General features: G+C 47.0%; 2 protein-coding genes across 2 annotated transcripts in view; one reads left to right on the top strand and one right to left on the bottom strand.

Moving 5' to 3' along the window:
• The window catches only part of dock2 (dedicator of cytokinesis 2), a gene marked incomplete at its 3' end in the record, with an annotated part of 124793 nt that overhangs the window by 43672 nt on the left and 59082 nt on the right, over positions 1-22039 (bottom strand). The window contains 2 exon segments of the mRNA XM_080008022.1: positions 12975-13070; positions 20404-20546. Of these exon segments, the coding sequence (XP_079864148.1) occupies positions 12975-13070; positions 20404-20546 (239 nt within the window).
• Positions 1120-10912, top strand: insyn2b (inhibitory synaptic factor family member 2B; the record flags this gene model as incomplete). The annotated part of the gene is made up of 4 exons (XM_080008443.1): positions 1120-1905; positions 2407-2801; positions 5598-5672; positions 10705-10912. The coding sequence occupies 4 exons, from the start codon at positions 1120-1122 to the stop codon at positions 10910-10912; spliced, it is 1464 nt and encodes a 487-aa protein (XP_079864569.1).

Here is a 22039-nt window from a genome sequence, read left to right as displayed (position 1 = left end):
ACGAGTGGCGGCTTCACGGCGACGGGGAAAGTTGAGCAGGTTTCAACTTTATGCAAATGAGCAGCGCAACAGCTAATAGGAGGGAAGATACCCTCTCAATGGTGCTGGTCCTTGAAAATGGATGCTCGGACCACTGCGTATTGTTGCCATTTTATTTTTTTTAATGAAAAACGTCCCTTTTACTATCGATAAAGTAAGGAACACGTCATTTTATGTTTCTCCAATAAGGACAATTCTTTATTTTAAGGGACGGATGGCAAGACTATTGACGTATCTTTTTCAAGAGGTTATTTATTTTGCCAACTACACAAACTACACCAATTTTATTTTTGGAAAAGTAGACACGGCCCCATCTATCTATTAAATGTATATGAAATATGGAAAACGAGAGAGGTTTGGCTCACACGCACACAACAGCCAGTCGATTTTGAGCCGACGCCCCCACAAACGCCAGGGGCACAGAAGCCCCGTCGCTGGTGGTGTGACCCTACCATAACATATAATAATAGGCTGATCGAGTTCTATTGATTTGGTCAGTGTGTGCATTCACTCGTGGCAGAGGCTTTTATATGGTGTATTACCTTGGTAATTTCTGGGTTTCCCTGCTTTTCTGACTGTTTATTCCTTGTCCCTCCCCACTTACCTTTTCTCATCTCCCCTTCCCTCTACTTTTCCTTTCCGTTTCTCTGCCTCGCTCGCTCTCCATTTCTCATTTTACTTTCTTTTTCCAGAACGGACCAGAGATGGCCGGTGAAACTACCAAGTCCTCGTCCACTGCAGGCCATTGGTCGGAGGATAGAAGGCGCCTCAACATTCATTTCACATCAGAGGTTTTTAAAGCAGCAAGACAGGGCATTTATGGAAAGACATCAGGACATTATGGCTACTGAACCAATGGAGCTTCCATTGGTTACTTTCATTGGTTATTGAATATCTGTCAGGCCCTATTACACAAACTTGCTGACACTGCCTTGTGCAGACCAACCTACAATTGGCTAAAAAAAGCTAGGAACCCATTCCATTTCAGATTGGATACAAAACCGCTGACTTCAGCTGATGTCACATAGAGCGTCCATATCCTTCAGCTCCCCAGGGGGCTGAACTTGTCTGCAGAGGAATATGGGAAGGAGGGTGGCTGACCCTACCAATCCAGTGCCTGCACTAGGGGTGCCCCTTGCAGGGGGGCGATGGGGCCCGTTGTGCAGTGTTGGGGTGCAGACCTCACCAGGACTCCGGACACTCCCATCTATCAAAAGACAAGGCAGCCAGGCGACCAGGACGCAGCATCAGCCAACCAAGGCTACGGAGAAGGCCATGATGACAGAGAGTAGGGAGGTTGTCTGCAGTGACGGCAGCAGTAGCTCCGTGGGAAAGGAGATGTCCCAGAACGAGATCAACAGCCTGACACAGGACGACATGGGGTCACAGGGTTCGGGGAGTGGGGTTTACTGCCAGATAAACACTATACAGACCAATCAAAGGGACAACAGAAGTAAAAATACGGCTCGCTACACAAACGGCAGTGTGGTGGCCCCTGAGGTGGTGGGAGGGGTTTGCAGCGAGGCAACTGAAGGGAACGAGACAGTCCATGAGAGGAGGAGGGTCCAGTCTCTGCGAGGGGAGGGCCACCGCTCTGTGCTGAAGACGAGGAGCACGTACACAACTGTGCACGCCACACCACCCCGGCCCTGCCGAATGATGACACCCTCCTCCTCCCGCCTCTGCACAACATGTGGGAGGAGACAATCACAGGTGACACCTTGTACAGGTGCCTGCCGCAGGCGAGCAACCAATCAGATCACAGCCAGTCAGACTTTACCCAACCCTGCCCGGAAGCAATCCATGGCTCCCAACCAGTTGAAGAAAGACTCCCCTCTTTTGAACTCTCACCCCAATGCTAAGAACGTACATTCAGGACATGCAGGCAAGACACACACAGCAGTCAAGGCCACTCAGCAATTGCAGGCATCAAATACTATACCTAAAACACACAGCTCTCACGTGAATCAGACGTCACACCCTCAATCTAAGAATACAGATTGCAGGCAACACAAAAGGCCTCATTCCATGGACCTAAGTCACTACAAAGACACAGCCACACAAACAACAGATGCCCACAATACAAACAAAAATAAAAGCACTGCACAGACACAACAGAGGTGCACACCATCCTCAGAAGTGACAGCGCTGCACTCAGCTGACAAACAAAAGCATGCAACTGCCGAGAGCCAAGACACATGCCAACACCTGGACCAACCCGCGCAGCCACACCCAAACAAATACACACACCAACACCCCAATGAACACACACAACAGCACACCGACGAACACACAGGTCATCGTAGACATTCCTCTTTCCACGTCGTGTCTAAACCCCTGTCTCCCGTTCTTCTCACCGATCCAAAGTCCAGTGCCACCCCTCCTCTCCCGCCAAAAAACTCCCCGAAAGCCGGCCGTTCAACTCCATCCACCCCTGTAGCACAAACGAAACCCGCGCAGCAAACCCCGACGAACGCATCACAGGGCACACCCTCAGAAACGGATAAATCCGAGGACTCCGCCAAGAGGCCGATCCCATCGCTCGCCAGGAGGCACGCACCGCCCTACGCCACCAACTCCAGCACCCAATGCAACGGCGCCCCAGGGGGCTTGTCCGGCCGGCACGCAGCGCCCCCTCCGCCCGGCGGGCTCGAGGGTCGCCTGCAGAGTGTGGAGGAGAGCCTGCTGTCAAACCAGGAGAAGATCAAAGTGCTGCTCAACGTCATCCAGGACCTGGAGAAGAGCAAGGCCCTCAGTGAAGGGTGAGAGCAGACTGAAGGGGAGTGCCGGGAATTAAGTAGAAATAATGAAATTAAAACAATCAAGAGAGGAGAGATAAAAAGGCTTAGCAGAAGGGGGGTGGCAGACAAAATGACAGAAAGAGACAGATAACCCCAGGAAATAAGATTTTGATATCAGGCCCAATATAATGTTGCTTACGTAAGTGTGGAAAGTTGTGTGTCTCTGTGTGTGTGTGTGTGTACATTTAACGCTAAATTGTGTAAAGCTATACGTGTTTGCACCACACTCACACACTGTGCGTTCGAGTGTGTGTGTGTGTGTGTGTGTGTGTGTGTGTGTGTGTGTGCAGCCCAATCCGGTTGGTACGTGATACCTGAAAGCCCAGAGTCAACACCAGCCACCTCTCTTCTCCTCTGCCCTTATCTGCCAATGCTCTCTATAGGTTCTACGGTCCCCACGGTAACCGTATCCCTTAGAGACCCCCCCTACCCCACCCACATTGCCCAACTAGCAGCGAGATAATCACAAGAGCCTTTCTCTTCCCCTGCATCTCTCCTTTCATCTCATTTCCCTATCCCTGAGTCTTTTATCCTTATTCCTTGTCTCCTGTCCCCCCTTCTTTTGTTCTACGTCTCTTGCATCCCCATCCCTGCTTTTCTTCCTCATTGCATTTCGATCACACCCTCTTCCCCTCCGCTTACAGCTATTCATCCTTTATTTCACCCCCCCCCCCCCCCGCCACACTGCTGTTCTTAATTAATGCCTTCTCTTTCTTTCTCCCGTGTTCTCTCTCTCTCTCTCTCTCTCTCTCTCTCCCTCCCCCTCCGGACTGGATCAAGTCTCCCTCGAAACGCTCGCAGCTTTCTCTTCTTCCCCCTTCGTCGGCGTCTCACCCTCGTTGCGCCTCCTTCCTCCCGCCCCCTCCGCCCATCTTTCAATCACCTCTTGGCGGCTGCCGGACAAGCCGTCCATCACGCTCCCTCGCTGTCATCCGTTTGCCGTCACTCTGTTGATTCTTCCTCCCTCCTCCCTCCCTCTCCCCTTTCACTCATCCGTCCGTCTCTCTCTCGAACCCCCCGCAAACACGCTCAATCTCACGTCTCCTCCTCCCTGCCCTTCAAATCACTGTTTCCCCAGTTCATAGCACTTCTCTCACAATTCATACCTCGTCGGCCCCGCCAGTCACGCCACCCCCCCCCTCCCCGCTCCCAACCTCGCACTCACCGTTCCATGTCAGCCAAACCCCCCAAAAACACACACCATCCATCTCGCAATCCCCTCCTTTCTATCTGCGCAGTCCTCCATCTCTGTGACTGTCAGAGACGGAGGAGTTTTTACTGTAATTTATCAATCCATCTCTATCATTTACGCATCCATCTATCTCCTGCTACCTGGTTCTCTATGTGGGTTTTTGTTGTTTTTTTTTTTTAATCCTCCATCCAATCCTCTGGTTTCTCCGTCTTGGATTGGCAAAGCTCTCGAAGACCAATCTACTCCCTGTTAGATTACTATAGGACAAACTCACGCTCGTCCATGTAGTCTGTCTGCGCGTGGGTCCGCGTGTGCGACAAAGCGCACGCTCGTACCGTTGTTTCGGAGGGTACTTCTGCCTTTCCGTGGGCGAGACACTCGCAGATGTAGAAGGTTAAAGAAAGTGCACACACATATATAGGTGTACAAAATCAGAGAAATTCGACAAAGTGTGACTGAAAAACATGCCGAAATTCTAAGAGTTTGGCGCCGTGCCCCGAGTCGGGGCGGCTGTAATGAAAGCTGAGGGGCCGCCGCCCGCTATTGGCGTCGGATTCTCTCATTTTCTTCTGCGGAAAAAATACTTCTTAAAACCTCTCCTATTGTTGATGTTTGTGATAGCAAATTATCTCTTTTTTCTTTTTTTCTTTTTTTTTTTAAGCCAAGCCGCCTCTCTCTCCATGTAATTAAAATCATTCATTTTATGAACATAAATCAGCCAGTCCCTTATTGGCAGGCAGTTCAGCGGAGGGCCAGCAAAACACAATCTTGGCACAATAAATCGGTTTTAATTACACGCCGACAAGCATGAGATTGTCAACATTTAAATCTTGTGTACATAAAAAAAAATCCTAAGCACGCTTCTGACACATTACATCTATGTACTGTGTATTTAACGCGCCTCGCAAATCCCGCGGCTTTTCCCCGTCCCCCGCCAAAAGCACGTCTGACGCGCCGGACACATTTTCAGCTAATCTGTGTTTGGTAGAGACGAGTATCAGGTCATATTTCCAAACCGCCCCCACGCTTGGCTCCGCTGGCGGTTTGTGAGTGCGAGATGTGGGCCGAGTCCGGCGCGTCAGGGCCGTTCAGGTTCGAGGTTCTAGAAAGCACTTCCGTTGCGTTTGGTTTTTTGACTTTCTGGCATTCGCAGAAGAAGTCAGCTTATTTTAATTCCCGCTCATCCATCGCTCAAAACAAGGCGAAAAACAAATAATGACCGAGGCAAAGGCAAGAATAAACTGTATCAGAGGACACAATCCACAGAAGAGCACTCTTTTTCGTGTATTGGGGCACAATTTAAATGTAACAATAAATAAGTAAGCCAACTTAATGAAGGCTTTTCAACTATTTCTACCACAAAATGTGCCATTTAATGGGAATGCCTTGTTGATGGTCCATCTCCTTGAACTAAAACAAAGGTATTCACATGTGATTTTTGACCAAGAAAATAGCATTTGATGTACATTTCCCATCGCCTATTCCTACCTATGCGCCTAATCGGGCCCCGTTTTATCTTTTAAAAAGAGCGTGTGGAAACCCTTTTGCTTCTGTTGCTCTTGCAGTCGCTGTTCGTACAGAACCGGCCAAGACATCAACAACTGTCCGACCTGCCAGAAAACGGCCTGCATCATCTACAGGTAAACTACCTCCACACGCCGATGGAGATACTAATGGCTTGAATGCAGCGTTACATAAGCAGCGCGGCGCTCGCTCGGCAGCATATGGAGCACAACAGACTCCGAGCCGCCGGTCCCACGCCGAAACAGAGCTCTTCCCCCCGTTTCCCAGATGCTGAGCAAACTCAACTTTATGCAGAGAACCCCCTCTTCCCTCCACGCGTTTGCTTTCCACTCTGCAGAACCCCCACGTTTATTTACCACCACCTTCATTATTTTTGCTGCTCATCTGACCATCTGCTTTCTCTCCCGTCTGTTCCCCTGCGCACACACACACACAAACACACACACACACACACACACACACGCGCATCACTTTCTTCCTGACCTTCTCCTCAGTCCCATGATCATTCTCATCACCCCCCCCCCTTTGATAACTGTGATATTTATACACGCCGTGTGTGACATGAGATCCAGGGATTAGAAATCACCGTATCCATATTAATGATGTCTCCATGCATCAGAAAACAAAGTGTGAGTGTGTGTGTGTGTTCTCGCCAAGAAAAGTCAATTTACACATTAAACACCCCCCCCCCCCCCCCGCCCGCAAACACAAATTAATTCTGCACCTAAATAATCCACATTTTCATGTTGCTTCCCACTTCATGCCTTCCAATCACACAAACACACACAATGTGTGTGTGTGTGTGTGTGTGCGCGCGTGACCTAAATAAGTAATTGCGTTCCTCGATCCCCCACTTGCACACTTGAACAACAGCACAGGGAAGGAGGAGGAAGAAAATGAGGAGGAGAGGGAACCCTTCTCTCTCCCATTCTCTCTCTCTCCCTCTCTCCCTCTCCCCCTCCCTATTATTTTTCACCGTCTCTCAGTCATGTTCTTTGCTTGCAACGCCGGCTCCCACATTGACAGTAATACACCCCTCCCCATCCCCCACCACAGCAACACACACACACACACACACATCTGGAGTCCTACATTGGTATGCTATCACAACAGGCTAAACCTAGGGAGGAAGGACATATTGAGATTCAGAGCTGGATTTAAATAGAATCGGTAAAAGCCTGATCTGCATGTGCTATGGGATTAGCGCTGGGTATAATTCCAAGTTCCACACTTTGATAGTGTTGACTAAATTGTATGGATCGTATCTAAGTTGAGTCAAAACATTCTACAATCAATTTGACCATAATATGGTCAATAAAAAAAAATCATAATAATAAAATAATAAAATGAAATAAGAATTATATTGATATATCATTACCATTACCATTATTACCATTATATCATTATCATTACATTTCACTGCATATATGTATGGAAGTATGTATATGTATGTGACAAATAAAAAATCTTGAATATCAATATCAATACCTTGATACACAAAAATGTGTTTTGTGAAGTGACTCAGATCTGCTTTCCAGTAACCTCCTCTACACTTTCTCATACACCTGTCCTCCTCCTCCTCCTCCTCCTCCCCCTCGGTTAATTGCCACCGTTCCGACGCCTCTCTCTCGTGGTTCCTGCTCTTGTTTAATGGCCAAACCTCCTCGCCTTGGAACCTCGATCCTAATTAACACAGCAACAGCGAGTGAGGCCCCGTAAGACCAAGGGAAATAGAAACACACAGAGTGCAGACTGTACAACGCAGGCACACGGACAAACATGCGCACACACACACACACACACACACACACACACACATACTAACACAACATGCACACACACAAATACCAACACATACACAACATGCACACACACACACACGCACACACACTCACGCACGCACACACACACACACACACACACACACACACACACACACATAACCACCCATATACAGTACCAACGCATCATTCACTCAAATATACACATGGATATACACATGGAATGAAACACCTACGTCTCTCCATCACGTGGCACCACAGAGACATTTGCATGGAAGAGACTTGTTGAAACAGCGGAGGCCGACAAACATTACACTACCATTCCCTGAGGCAAAAATATAACATCCATCCCAGAAGTACCACTCCTCTGCTTAAGTTCATCACAGAGCCATATGGAAATGTTAAATAAATACAGGGTACAGCTCAATGTGTGCTCCTAGATGCACACAAGCGACATTTTGCGTGGATCCTTTCTTGCATCGTACCAATTCTATCCCATTTCCATTGACCTGGCTTTGCTTTTACCTTCATCCTGTTCTTCAGCTTCTTCACCGTCCAATTAGAAAACATCCATCAAGAATTGAATCTGCCTTCCTCACAGTATTGACACCAATCCATGTCCTCCTGCAGTAACCTTTTCTCACCATCTCGCCATCATTTCCTTTCTGTCACACCCCATGTAAAAGGGTGATCCATCGCTCATATAATATTTCAGAAAATATATATAAGTGCACGTGAAACGGCACTCACAAAAACAATCACGCGTAGTCACATTCAAATCATTCCTGGCTTAAAGAATTTTGCACGCAAACAGATAAATACATGCATGCAGGAGACACAGACGTAAACATGCATGAGTACGCAAACAAATAAACATCTGTGGTCTCTGTAAAATAAAAAAAACTTCACTAATACTTGGTTTTGCAGCAATGACCTCGTTTCCTCCCATTTTCACACACAGCAGGCACACACACACACACACACACACACAAAAACGGTGTGAGATACTTCCATTAGTGTGGCAGCACAGCACACTTATCAGGGGCCTCTGTGCTTACGCTGAGCACAGACATGGAGGAATATGGAGGTGGGGAGTGAGACCTGCAGGGGCAGGAGGAGTGTGTGTGGCATGGGACGGCAGTGTCCGTCACACTGATTCGAGAAGGAATGGCCTTGCTAAGGAACAGTCGATGCAGGAGCCCCCCCCCCCCATCCCCATGGTCGCCAGGAGTTGTTTTGCTGCCGTCAGTTGTAGTTAATTAAAAACAAACTTCTGATTCCCCGTCTCCTTCCAACGACAAACATCTATACGTGCAGAGAACGAAACACAAAGGCAGCCACTCGAGTGGCACTTACTCTCACAGGCAAAGGCAAACTGGCGCGCACGCACGCACGCACGCACGCACACACGCACACACACACATGCTCAAGATGGCAGCCTGGGGAATGAATGTGTAGGAGCTTTGGCCTACAGTGCCATAATCCCATCAACAAAGGGAGGAGAGGAAGTTTGAGATAGTGGGTAGTGGGAGAGTAGAGGTTGAGAGCGAGAGAGCAAGAGAGATAGAGAGAGAGGGAGAGAGAGGAAGAGAGAGCGAGAGGGATAGATTTAGAGTTTGGAGAAATGGCAAGGTGGGGAGGGGGAGAGAGAGACAAAGAAAGAGAGAGAGAGAGAGAGTCTCTCATTGGACGGATGAGAAAACAATGAAATGGTAGAAAATATAGGAAATAAAGCAAATTTCAATCATCCATTCTAATGCGGGGCATCCATTCTAATGCGGGACACGCTACAGTTTGGGTGCGGGACTGGTGCACAACTTTATTCCACCTTTATTACGCTGTGTGTGTGTGTGTGTGTGTGTGTGTGTGTGTGTGGGTACATTGTACACGCTCCTGTCTGCCCGTGTGTGTGGCTGTAGTACTTTCTCCTTCATCATTTATTCATAACCGCCATCTCGCCATTTCTCTCTCTCTCCCTATAAAGACAGCTTCTAAATCTTTTCCATCCCTCCCTTCCCTCCCTTCCTTTAATTTTTTTCCACAGAGCCAGAACCTCTCTGCCCTTCCTCGGTGTTCCCTGGTGGCTCCCGCCGTTTGATCCCCCCCACCCGCCCTCCACACAACAAACTTTCTTTTTTTAAATCTCTTTCGCCGTTTCTTCATTCACTCCCCTCGTTCTCTTCCACGCTGACCTCTCTGCCCTGATTCATTAAAGCCCCAGTTTCTTTCGTTCCACCTGCTCCCCTCCTGCCTCTGCCATCCCGCCATCGCTCACCAGAGGCTCGATTTCCTTTCCTCCGCCGTCTCCCCCTCTTTTTCTTCCCCCTGAGCCAGGGGCTTGCTGGGGGAGTTGTGCACTCACAGTTGCGTCGAGGGAGTGTGTGTGTGTGTGTGTGTGTGTGTGTGTGTGTGTGTGAGTGTGTGTGTCAGTTTCTGTTTTTGTTTATTTCTGTGTTGTTTGGTTACATATGCAACTGTCATGCCTCCCTAATTTCTTTGTCTAATCATGTGCCTCATTACCTCCAGATGCTTGGCCCTATGCATTCCCACCCTCATCACACACATGAAAAAAACGTGAAAAAAAAAATCTCCATCTCCCTCCCACTATGACCTGCAGCGGTGGACACTTCAGAGAGTTGGTGAAAGCAGAAGAGAGGGGGGCATAGCAAATGGAGAGAGAGAATAAGGAGGGTCTGCTTTGAACACATCAGAGGACTTCTCTCTCTCTCTCTCTCTCTCTCTCTCTCTCTCTCCCCCCCTCCACTTTGCAAAAAGTCCTTCTCCTTCCTCCTCCTCCTGCTCTCTCCCTCTCATTCTTCATCCACTCTTCTCATCTCTCCAGCCTGTGATCTATCGGTGCATGAAGCATGGTTAAGAACATGGAATACTAGAACACTGAGTTGAGTTGCCCGTGGTCTAAAACTCTGTTTGTGTGTGTGTGTGCATGCGTGCGTGTGCGTGCGTGCGCGTGCGTGTGTGCGGGCGTGCGTGCGTGCGTGTGTGTGTGTGTGTGTGTGTGTGTGTGTGTGGCTGTGTGCGCGTAGAACACACATGATTCAACATTTCCATATAAAACTGCATTATGAGCAGGTGCGACTTCAAAATGCATTTTCACGGCACTGACACTCCGCCTCACCCCTCCCTCCTTCTCTTTCTAATAGATTTCTCTCCCGCCATTTTAAATAGACCCCCAACCCCCACCCCCACCCCCGCACCCACACCCATCGGTTTCCTCTCTGCATCTTTATTTGGCTTTTCTCATGTCTACCCGGCTTACCTTTCCCCCCCTCTCCGCCCTTATTTGCCAAATGGACTCCGTAATGGCATATGAATTTTAAGATGTCATTTGCCTCCCTCTCTTCCTCAGCGTGGAGCACGATTTTCGGCAGCAGGAGGGGCAGCTGCAGGGGGTGATGCTGGCCCTGGAGGGGGAGTACGACGTGCCGGCACCGGCATCCACTGCGGCTGGGTCCGGCGTGCCCAAGCCCCTGGCGACGTCCTCCTCGGCCTTGACGCGCCCCAGCACCAAGGCCCGCGTCAAGAAGCTCAGAAAGAAGTGCTTCTGGTGGCTCTAGCACGATGGCAAAGATAAAGGCACCTCCATGGCTGGCAAATCCACACAGTAGAAGTCTGGGAAGCAGGAGCTGTTGTAAAGTATTTTTTGGGGCGAGTGGAGAAGAGGCTAACAGATCAATCCGGTATCATACCTGCTGGGTGGGCAGATATTCCCCAGTAACACCTCGATTTCTCTCAGATGGAAAACGCAGGCACAGGACCATTCAAATAATACTGGAGGGCAATATGGACGAAGTTGGGGCAGCAAATGGACATGACCAAAGAAGGATTGACCAGATGGCGTCTGCGACTGTAGTAGTCCGACATCAAAAGCTGTAAAGTGATTAGCTTTCCCTTTTCAATGAAAGGCAGGTAGTACTGTATTGTAGCTACTATATAAAGGAGTGATGGAAAATATTGGAACTATGGATGAATGGCGGGCCTGCTGAATGCCAGCTGGCTGCTTTGTTGACTAAACTGATGAACACAAGGATGGATAAATGGTTGGAATGGATGGGTGGATTGGATGGATCGATGGATGATGGATGGATGGATGGACGGAAAGACAGATTAAATGCCAAGATGGATCCATGCCTGCAGCTGGAAAGTGTATTTTCCCATAACTCTCTGCATTAAGCAGGGAAACCGGAATGGTTTTGAAAATCTTCTAAATTAAAAATCCAATTGCAATATCTTGTCTGTGGATGGCTCGGCATTTGAATGTAGCGCCAACTGGAAGCGTCGAGCGACTGTGGGCGTCCCACTGACTGCTGAGCTACGGAGGCAAAATAAAGGAAAACTCTGGTTTAATGGGTAGAAGGGTCTCGACCGGGGGAATCGATAAAGAAAATGTTCTGAACCTCACCCTTGGAGGAGATATTATCCAATTGGCAGCTCGTCAAATACAGAGAGAACTCATCGACTAATTTTGGACTCTGTCGAGCTACCCAATCGCATTTCAGCGGCTGTCAAACAAACACTCGCACGCTTTCACACACGCGGCATATAAAAAAACAAAAACCCCACAACCAAGCATATACGTACGCCGACCACAAGCACAAGCATTCCCATGGGTGCATGCACAAGCAGGCACAAGAAAACACACATGGAGACACACACACGGTCGACCCTACCCAGCCTCCACCTACACACATAGAATATGTTGCACAATGTTCAATGCCATGTTGTTTAGGACATAGAGTCACCACCAGGCTCACAGGGACCTCCTTCTGCTTTAAAAATGCTATTGTCTTAAAGAAAAAGTAAAAACAATCTACCAACTAGAGCCTGTGATGTGCTTTCTGGGCGACCGTCTATTTCGTATTTAAACAAATCCATATCCCGCCCAGTAGCCGCATTGTTCCAAGGCCGTCCCCGCAGCAGTGTGTAAGCTTCCACCACCATCCTCGATCACCGTTCTTCCTCTCGCTGTGCCACCGCAGCTCTTTGTAACCGTTACCCGACATTGTAAAATAAAAGTGTGTATTTTAAACAGAACACCGCAGGTTGTCGTAGAATGATTGGGGGGGGGTGATATCTTGAAGATCATATTGATATGATCATATTGAATGATATTACTTCAAATAACTCAACGGTCAAGAAGAAGTTTGAGTACTGTTTATACTCCACATCTTGACGACCAACACCGTGGTTAGAACTGTGTTAGCGGTGACAGAGGTCCGGCTCATTTTATGCAAATTGACTACATTCCTTAGGATGAAGGTAGTTTTACTTTCCCCTTTTGTGGTTTTGTGGACTGTTTGCTTACCCGTCCGAGGGGCTTTCAGGGAAATGTCATCAATTGTGGGCTTGGAAATTGGGTTTGTGATGCTTTAAGAGAGTAACTGACATAAATGGCAATGGAAAGACCTTGAAATTTGACTCAAAAGAAAATCAGTGGAACGGGGGAAAACCCATGCGAATGCCATAGTTTACTGAAAGAACAGACATTTGGAAAAAGGTGGAAAGAGGGAGGTGAATTAAGAAGGCTCAAGATGGTTTTGCATGTGTCTAGAAAACTATAACATAATATAACATCATATATCTTTGATCATTTTTATGTTCCCTTTGTTCGCCACTTACGATGAGCGCGTGCTCTCGGCCCATCGTGATGACTGTTTGGTTGATGATCCTGAGGAGAGACACGACGATGTCCTGGACGTGTTGGAATGTTTCCCCCTGAAAAGGAGAGAGAAAAATTTTAAAGGAGAAAAAAAAAACAGACTGTTCGTCAAATTTCTTCAGGCCTGTGCACAAGCAAGGAAAAACGCGCACACCAACACACACCAACTCACACACACACACACACACACACACACACACACTCACACTCACACTCACACTCACACACACACACACACACACACACACACACACACACACACACACACACACACACACACTTATGCAAAGGACAACTCATGTCCTATTTGTGTAAAAATGCGTTCAGGCGTACTACTGGGTGCTGGGCTGGTCAGAATCAGTTTATTTATTCATTAACATTTTCATATTCAAGGATCGGTGTGCCTCTCTACCGATAATAAGCATAAAGAAAGCTTAACTTAATTAAAATAAAAATAGCCAAATATACAGAACAGAATATACAGAATAGATACAGTATATCTTACGAAATACAGGACGGTACAGAATTTATACAGAACAGAAATGCGCGACATAGCCGGTTTCGCTGCGGTGGGTCACAAATATGTAAAAATATTCAGAGTATACAAAGTGTGATTCTATGCCCAGGATACATTTTTGGTGGAGATATACAGTAAAGGGTATAAATAAATGATGAATGAATGAATAATGATACAGAACCTTCTCTGGTACCAACTGGTTTAGCTTGTGCAGCCGATCAGCCCATCAACCCTTTCCAAAAAGCAAAAAAACCTACCACAACTAAGTGCCATATGGGTACAAACTAGTGTTGGACATTCTGCAATATAAATGTATGTTGTGCAGGCATTTTGTGACGATGGACTGGATTCTTTACTGCAGGGAACACTACCCAATAAACACTGAAAACGCTGATTAGTTTAACCTCAACCCAGATGGTTGACTTAAAATACTGGGGAGGATTTTGACTTTCTGAACGCCTAAGTCCCACTGTTAATAACAAGTAAGCAATAGCCTTTTCAAAAATGTAGAAAAAACTGTTGACTTGCCCTGTAGTAATATTGTGATTGTGTTTAACGAAGCCCTTTAACGAAGCTCATATTGTGCAAGGTACTGCGTCCTCATAGGCACTGCCAATCTCACGGAATGTGGAATTAAACGCTGTATATCTCAGTGTTCTTGCCTGCCCCGGTCTCAGGTTTTATAATCGGGCCCCTGGTAGCGAGACACACCCGACAGACCATAATATGCAACATAATGTTCACTCTCACACAAACACACAAACAGCACACAGCAAGTTCCCATCACGCAGAAGCAAAGCCAGTCAATGATGCTGACTCAGACCTGCCCCTGGGTCGTTACTCAGTCGAGAAACTTCTGCTGTGTGTGTGTGTGTGTGTGTGTGTGTGTATAAAATCTTAATACCTGACAGTGCCCCTGTGCGTGTGTGTGTGTGTGTGTGTGTGTGTGTGTGTGTGTGTGTGTGTGTGTGTGTGTGTGTGTGTGTGTGTGTCTGAGTGTGTGTGTGTCTGCATCCATGGGTGAGTTAAGCAGAACTGAATGGCCAACATAAACCCAAAAACAGTCTGGACGAGGGAAAATGTGACGCCAAGGTGATGATACGTGTCGTGGTGTGTGTGTGTGTGTGTGTGTGTGTGTGTGTGTGTGTGTGTGTGTGTGTGTGTGTGTGTGTGTGTGTGTGTGTGTGTCCTGGTGGCACAGTTGATGATCTGAATGGGTTGATGATGACAATCAAATGGGCATGAGTACATTATGTTAGAGGCGCTGAGGCAGAGCCATTGAATATGGAGGAGGTAAATAAGTCTGTTCAAAGTAAGTGTGTGTGTGTGTGTGTGTGAATGAGAGTCAGGGACACACACACAGGCGAACACAAACGCTGAACACAGAGCAGGAGCAGCTGCTGATCCTAAATAATTCGCAATCAGTTGGGTACTCTGATGGCATCGACAAGCGCTTTCTGTGAGTAGGATCCGAAGACAATGGCTTTGCATCCAGCGCCTGCGTCATCTCAGGCTTTGACCTGTTTGTTTATTTAAACATGGTTTCCCATCTGGACAATCATCTCTCCTGGCCCGGAAACAAATAATGTATGGTACAAATAGCAATAACAGCAAAACAATAACAAATGGCTTGATCTCATGATTTTTTTCATATTATGATTCACAAATATTGTAGTTACATTGGGCCTGATCACATTTTCCAAATGCAAACTACCAGAGCGAGGAGGAGAATGTTGAAGGGTCATTTATGTGTGAATGTGTGTGTGTGTGTGTGTGTGCGCATATGTGTGTGTGTGCGCATATGTGTGTGTGTGTGTGTGTGTGTGTGTGTGTGTGTGTGTGTGTGCCCCTGTGTGTAGCAAATAATGCTGTTTGCGTTCCAGTCTGATGAAGTAGAAGCGCGGAGGCAGAGCAGGGTGACAAAATAAAAATTAAAAAAATTCCTCCAAAATCACAAAAAAAAAAGAAAAAAATCAAATAAACTGACCACATTCGATACGTTTACGGTGACGATACTCAAAAGTTGCTTACCGCGCTTAAGTCGCGGGGGGGAAGTCCGTCCATCGCCCATATTTTGCGTTTCGCCAAAGTCCAAACCCGCCGAGAGCAACCCGCGGACAGTCACTGAGCTCGCTTCCTCGGTCGTCTGTTTACTCAAGGACGCCGTCGATGCAGAGGCGGTGCTTTACGAATATCCGAGCTGAGGCCAAGGCCAACATGGGAGCGCCACCGCGGTAAGGTGACACCAGAAAATGCAGGATATGGTCTTCGAAAGGAAAGTTTAAAACCATCGCTCGTCGTCTTCCAATAAATGTTAGTGCTGCTTAATATGTAGTTTGGGTGCGTGCCAGTTTTGGGCCTTTTTTATTTGCAGGTCCTAGAGTGACTCAGGCTTCCATTTCTGCTGTTTTGATGCCTACTTGACACGCTTTCTTGTGACGCTTTTAATGTTGTTGGGGGTAATTTTGGCAGCGATGTTGTTCTGCTGTGTTGGATTTGGTTGTTATGGGCGATAAGAACTTGAACTGATGCAGAGTGTTCATGAGATGTTGCAGAGTGATATTACTGTAATGTGTTATGGTGATGATGCAGTTTGGTAGAGTTTCACGAATGTGGGAAATGCAGTGTTCCCTGGTGCGGTTGTTAAATTCCATCCAGCCACCACAGATAATTTAGTACATTGGGTACATGCCTCGAGCCACAATTTTATCTTTTTTTTTTTTTTTTTTTTTTTTTTTTAAGCGGTTCTTTCGGTTGGAAAAAGGAGTAAAAAGTTGTGGACCCCCGTGGACGTGCGGGCGCCCGGCTCGGCTATAGCGCCACATGCGCGCCATTTCAACACGCATCATTTAGTTACGCTTGGAGGCCGTCATAAACTCCCTGTTCAGACCCTATTTCTCAGACTTTTAAATGCTCGCAGAAAACGAAGCCTTAATGTATTCAGCCACAGAGCGGCGGTTTTACCAAGATCCAGTTGTCGAAAAGTGAGGATTCTGAAAGCTGAACTTTTTAAACAATAAGAGAAGGAAATCATTTCTTCACTCAGAAGTAACTCAGTGCTGTGGGTGTTAATATACAGTACTATATCACAGTTCCCAAACAGTGCCACGGACCACTGGTGCTGCACGAGGGTATTGCAGGTTGGTGGAAAAAAAAAAGGAAAGAAAATAAAATAGACAATAATAGAAAAATTATGTAATAATAAAATTGCGGTTCAAATAAAATAGTAAAAATGTTGTGTAATATATGTATATGTCTTGTTATTCATTCAAATCACGCCGATCCTCAGCGGTATATAGTCATCTTTCATGTCACGGAGGTGTGGCTACACGAGACTCGGTGAATAGTGGCGGTTGTGCGTGACAGTTTTATAAATGGATGGGTGGCTTGCGTCAGGCGGTCTTAAGAGAAAATTGACAGATAATCGAAAACGAGAGTCTGAGGCGTCTGCAAGCCAGACTGTGCACAAAACAAGCAAGGGACGAAAAAAAAAAAGGTGAGAAATACTTAGAACTGGGGTTTACATACAAAGGCCGTTGCCAGTATGTGTGTTGAATTGCGTTCGGTGGAATGGGAGCCGGAAAGGCGCCCATCCTCGGCGTCACCTTGAGACGAGAACGCCGCGACTTCCAAGTCACGTCCACGGCCAGCCAAGCTTTTTGCAAACAAGCTCAAAGGATTTCTCATTAGGTAAGTGATGACGTTGTCCGTTTCCACCGGCCTTAGCTGCGGTAGGTAACTGTGCGTATAGGGGCGGCGGCACCGTCTCCCCATCAGCCCTATTTTTATTCATTCCTTTTTACTGTTTGCACACGCGGCGGATCCGCTCAAGCCCTTAATAACGATCCAGTGGTCCGAGCAAAGAAAAGGTTTGGGAACCGCTGAACCATCTTATAATACCAATTCTGGCAGGGAGGGAATACGAGGGCTTCCATCAAATACTGTGTGAACTTTCTTGGAAATGAGAATCACTTTTTGGGGAAGCGTTATTCGTGCCATCTCAGCCGGCAGTAAGAGATACGGATACGAAAAAGCAGAGAAGGAGACGTTGATGACGCTCATGACTTCCACTCAACTCCGCCCGCAGACAAACAGTAGTTTGTCCTCTCCCTCCCTCCTTCCCTCCTTCCCGCCCCCTCTAGGTCAGGGACATCTGCGTTATGAAGGCTTAATCTGGTTCCCCTGTCCTCCCCCGTCCTCACACGCCCTCCCCCACGGCCTCCTCGCCGTCTGCTCACCACGCAAAACCAAATAATAAAGAGTGGTGGTGTTGGAGAAGGACCGGGAGCGTGGGAAACTGGATTGGTGGAGCTTAGCCACGGCCACCTCGTCCTCCTTTCTCTCCTCTTAAAATCCGTAGCTTTTCGTTCCCTTTTTTTGTGTTTTCCTGTGTCTTCCGCCTGCTTCACCCCCCGCAAGCCCTTCCGTCGCCTTTCATCCGATCCCATTTCTCGTCTTCTTCCAGAATCCTTCCATTTTTGTTTCTTTCGGGAAGTAAAACTTTCTCGCTCCTTTTTCTTATGTTGATTTTTTTTTTGGTTTTTTTCTTATAAAGTTTTTTTTTTTTTTCTTCCGTTCGCCAGCATTTTCTCTCTCTTAACACTTTTACCATTTCCCAGCCCCGGGTTTTTCTGCACTTGTTTGTCTCTCCCAGGAGTCTCGTAAAATTAATTTCTCATATTTTGTTCTTTCAGTCCGACGTGCACGTGTATGTGTGTGTGTGTGTGTGTGTGTGTGTGTGTGTGTGTGTGTGTGTGTGTGTGTGTGTGTGTGTGTGTGTGTGTGTGTGCATGTACGTGTGTGTTTATAGAGGTGTGTGTACTGGTGTCGGCATGAGCCAGGGCCAGATAAATGGAAAGGCATTTTTCCCGGAGAACAGCCATATGCGGGTCTCAGAATAATCACCGTACGCTATAGAGAGCTAAAGCCTTGACGGATCTCATCGAATTATACTTTATACGAAAGAGTGTGTGTGTGTGTGTGTGTGTGTGTGTGTGTGTGATTGATGTTTGTGGGGACCAAATTTCAAAGGGAGTGAAATGTGAGGGCTTTCCATGTATAACAGCAGTTCCCTTTTTTTATGCACTACACACTTCTAAAGAATGTCCCTCTTTGTTGGTGTCGGATCCGACGTCAATTTTGTTGAAGTTAGACAAACGTGTGAAGCTTTCTCTCAGTCACCGTCTTTCTAATTCTCTCTCTCTCACGGCTTCTGTTTCATTAAAGCTATGCAAAGGAACAAAGCTGAATTTAAACCATACCTCCAGTTCAAAGGCTCAGCAGGCTGTCAACAAATCACACTTGCAATTAAAAAGCCTTCCTTTGGATATTGATGAAGCATTTGTGGAGGGTGTGTGTGTGTGTGTGTGTGTGTGTGTGTGTGTGTGTGTGTGTGTGTGTGTGTGTGTGTGTGTGTGTGTGTGCATGTGTGTGTGTGTGTGTGTGTATGTGTGTGTGTGTGAGGCAGAGTAATTGGTCTTGGACCACCACCTTTGCATGTTTGTAGTGTAGTGCACCTTTGCGGTGGTCAGGCCATTGGGAAACTCGACCCAACACTCAGTTACCAGGAAGACTCATTTTCCCTGAAAATAGATTGTGGTTTTAAAGCAGGGACATGGTTTAAGCAAAAATAATTTCACTTAATTTAATTCAGTCTTGGATCTGGAGAATTCACGGTACCCTGCGCTGAAAAGAGATGCCGTGTGGAAAAGAAACAGCAATGCAGCAGGAAACTGGGTAGTTTCTCCAATGGGACCTGTCTATCTTACTCTGATTCACATTGAAAATGAGACAACCTTCTTTAATAAAGCGGGGACAAGCAGCTCTACTTGCGGCGTTTATCTCCGTTATTCACTTTTATTCAGCCATGGCCGAGCTCAAATCAGCGGTTTGTTTTTATCTCACGGAGAAGTGCTTATCTAAGAGCATCTGCCTTGGCAACGGGTCAATAGTTTCTGGTGAGATTGCACTCTTTATCCCTCAGCAGGATCAGACATTCCTTAAACAATCATTTACGAGCGAGATTGCATTGTGGCGAGAGCGTTCCGTTTTTTTCCCCAAGCTACTGTTTGAACAGATGAGACCAGGCTGGTAATAAAATATTATTTAATCACTTTGCCGCGTATACCGTGGAGAGCTGATCATGGCATGGCAACACTCGATTAAGATCCGCACAGTGGATCCTCACCTTTGCACAGTGGATCCGCAGCTTGTCAGTCTTGGAAGGGCAGTATTATAGCGGCCAGCCAGCCTGTCCCTCCAGCGATGGAGATAGAACTGGAAGTCATCGATAAACATTGACACCCACCCCTCCCGCCCTTCAAAATACTTTCCTATTTCGCTCTAGTGTCTGAGCGAGGCGTGCAGGTCCCCAATAATGCCGGTGCATATCGTCTTTATGGACTGACTAATCTCTTTTCTAAGAGCCGGGCCTGATTAAAGCAGGGTTCACAACATTTGTATTTCGGGAATCCGTTGACACCGAGCTGGTCCAACGGGAATGTTGACCAATATCCATTTGCAGTCTCGCCCCCCTCTCTCCAGATGAAATTCATGACATACGATCTCGGGCACAAAATCGCCCTGTTCTGGGAAGCCTTTTAGTTTAATTACTGTCCTCGGTCCCTTCGCTCATTTCTAAAAACGCTTCGTGTTTCTCTGCCGTGTAATGTTCAATGTCGGGAGTCGAGTGATGAGCATGAACGTGAACACGGTTGAGGTGGCGCTGCCATAATTTAATCGGGCACAACAGGAACGCATGCTACAAATTCGACAGTCAGACGGACGGACAGACAGACAGACAGACAGACAGACAGACAGACAGACAGACAGACAGACAGACAGGCAGACAGGCGGATTGCTAAAAGTCTCACCACGTTGTCACGGCTGAGGACTTCCAAGATGTTGTTGAGCAGCTCCAGGCTGTTCCTCCTCTCATCATGAGGCCCGTCCTTCATGCTGGCCAGCGCCCCGCTGAGCTCCCGCAGCATCATGGGTAACAGCACATCACGGCACTCTGATGAAGCAAACAATTCACGGAACGGGTAAATACACCGTATGTGCCAAGGTCCAACTTCACAATTTGGATGAATGTAAATCATGCACGGTCGTATTCATGAAAGTCAATGCACTTTACAGGTACGGAATCAGTTCCTCTATTGGCGTGCCGTGTGCAGCTGTAAAGAAAGAGGCAGCATTTAAATCAGTTCCACCCAAGTCAAAAGAAAAAAAGAAAAAAACTTTTCCAGAGAGCTACCGCGCTCTCTTGCCTTGGCAAAGGTCAGTGTCCTTTACTCCATCACTGAGGAGAAACTGGGCAAAATGGGATTCACGGCAGGGGAGCAGGCAATTACCAATTTGAAGCACCTCCGTGTGGTGGATCAGGCTAGAATTCCTCCATTGTTGTGATAAACAGATCAATAGCCGAGGTAGCTATTGATTAAGGTGCTAAGGGTGGCATAACCATTTAATGAGTTCAAGGGGGCGTCTCCTTCACAAGTGCTATTGGGCGTTGCAATGCTTCCTTTAATCGATAAACCGAATGTGTTTGTGTCCATTTTCAGCCTGCTCCAACTAGCAATCTGCATCAAAATATGCAAAAACAAGAAACGATCTGGCAGAGGCAAACCCTTCGTCGTGGAGCTGTTCAGCAGTCAGCACTCCACCCGCGGTGACAGATTTGCCGTTTTACTAACACTGGCGTGAGCGATGACGCCGCCGCATGCCGGAGAAGGTGCGGCCCTAACCGTGAACAACACAATGGGTGGAAGTGGGGGGGATGAGCCATCACCCCTTAATTTAAGGCAGTTTGCATGACTGTCACTGTCAGCTGGATTGTCACCCCATCCATCACCTCTGTCCCGCACTCACTCATCCTCCACCTCCCTCCATCAATCCCACTTTTCTCCTCATTTATTCGTGAGACTGTTAATTCCTGCGCATTTCACACTTTTATAATGCGTTGTCTCCGTCTTATTTTTAGTCCGGTTCTCCTTTTCTCTATAAAGATAACATTTTTATTAATGGCCAGGGGAGAGTTAAGATATCAAATCTCTAGCAAATTAATACTCCTCAAAAATGAAAAAAAAATGGCGTAACTGACCCCCGGGGACGCAAATTAGTTTTATATATCATTTGAAAGCTCTTGATGAGTTCTATCAAGTGGTAAAAAGGCAAGAGCATCATACTTTTATTCTTTTCAAGTAAAGGTTAAAAACATAAAAGGCATAAGAGAAATTAAGTTTGGTGCAAAAAGGAGAAAGGGCAATGTTGTTGTATGCAATTATCTTTTGAAATAGTAATTTGTTCACGCCTAACCTGCATAAAAGTATAAGTGGTCCATATATACTGTTGTTAATGAAATCACTTCAATCAATCAAAAGTTTGCTTTTGCTCTCCCCCTTCTCTCTCTTACCCCTCGTCCCCACCCTACGGCTGTTCCCTGTCCCCCCTCCCCACCCTCCCGTCCTCCCCCGTCTCATCACTCTCTCTGCAGGTAGAAAGACAAGA

Source organism: Zeus faber (assembly GCF_960531495.2).
Source record: "Zeus faber genome assembly, chromosome: 10".
Taxonomy (NCBI): Eukaryota; Metazoa; Chordata; class Actinopteri; order Zeiformes; family Zeidae; genus Zeus; species Zeus faber.
This window is presented reverse-complemented; position numbering and strand designations above follow the sequence as displayed.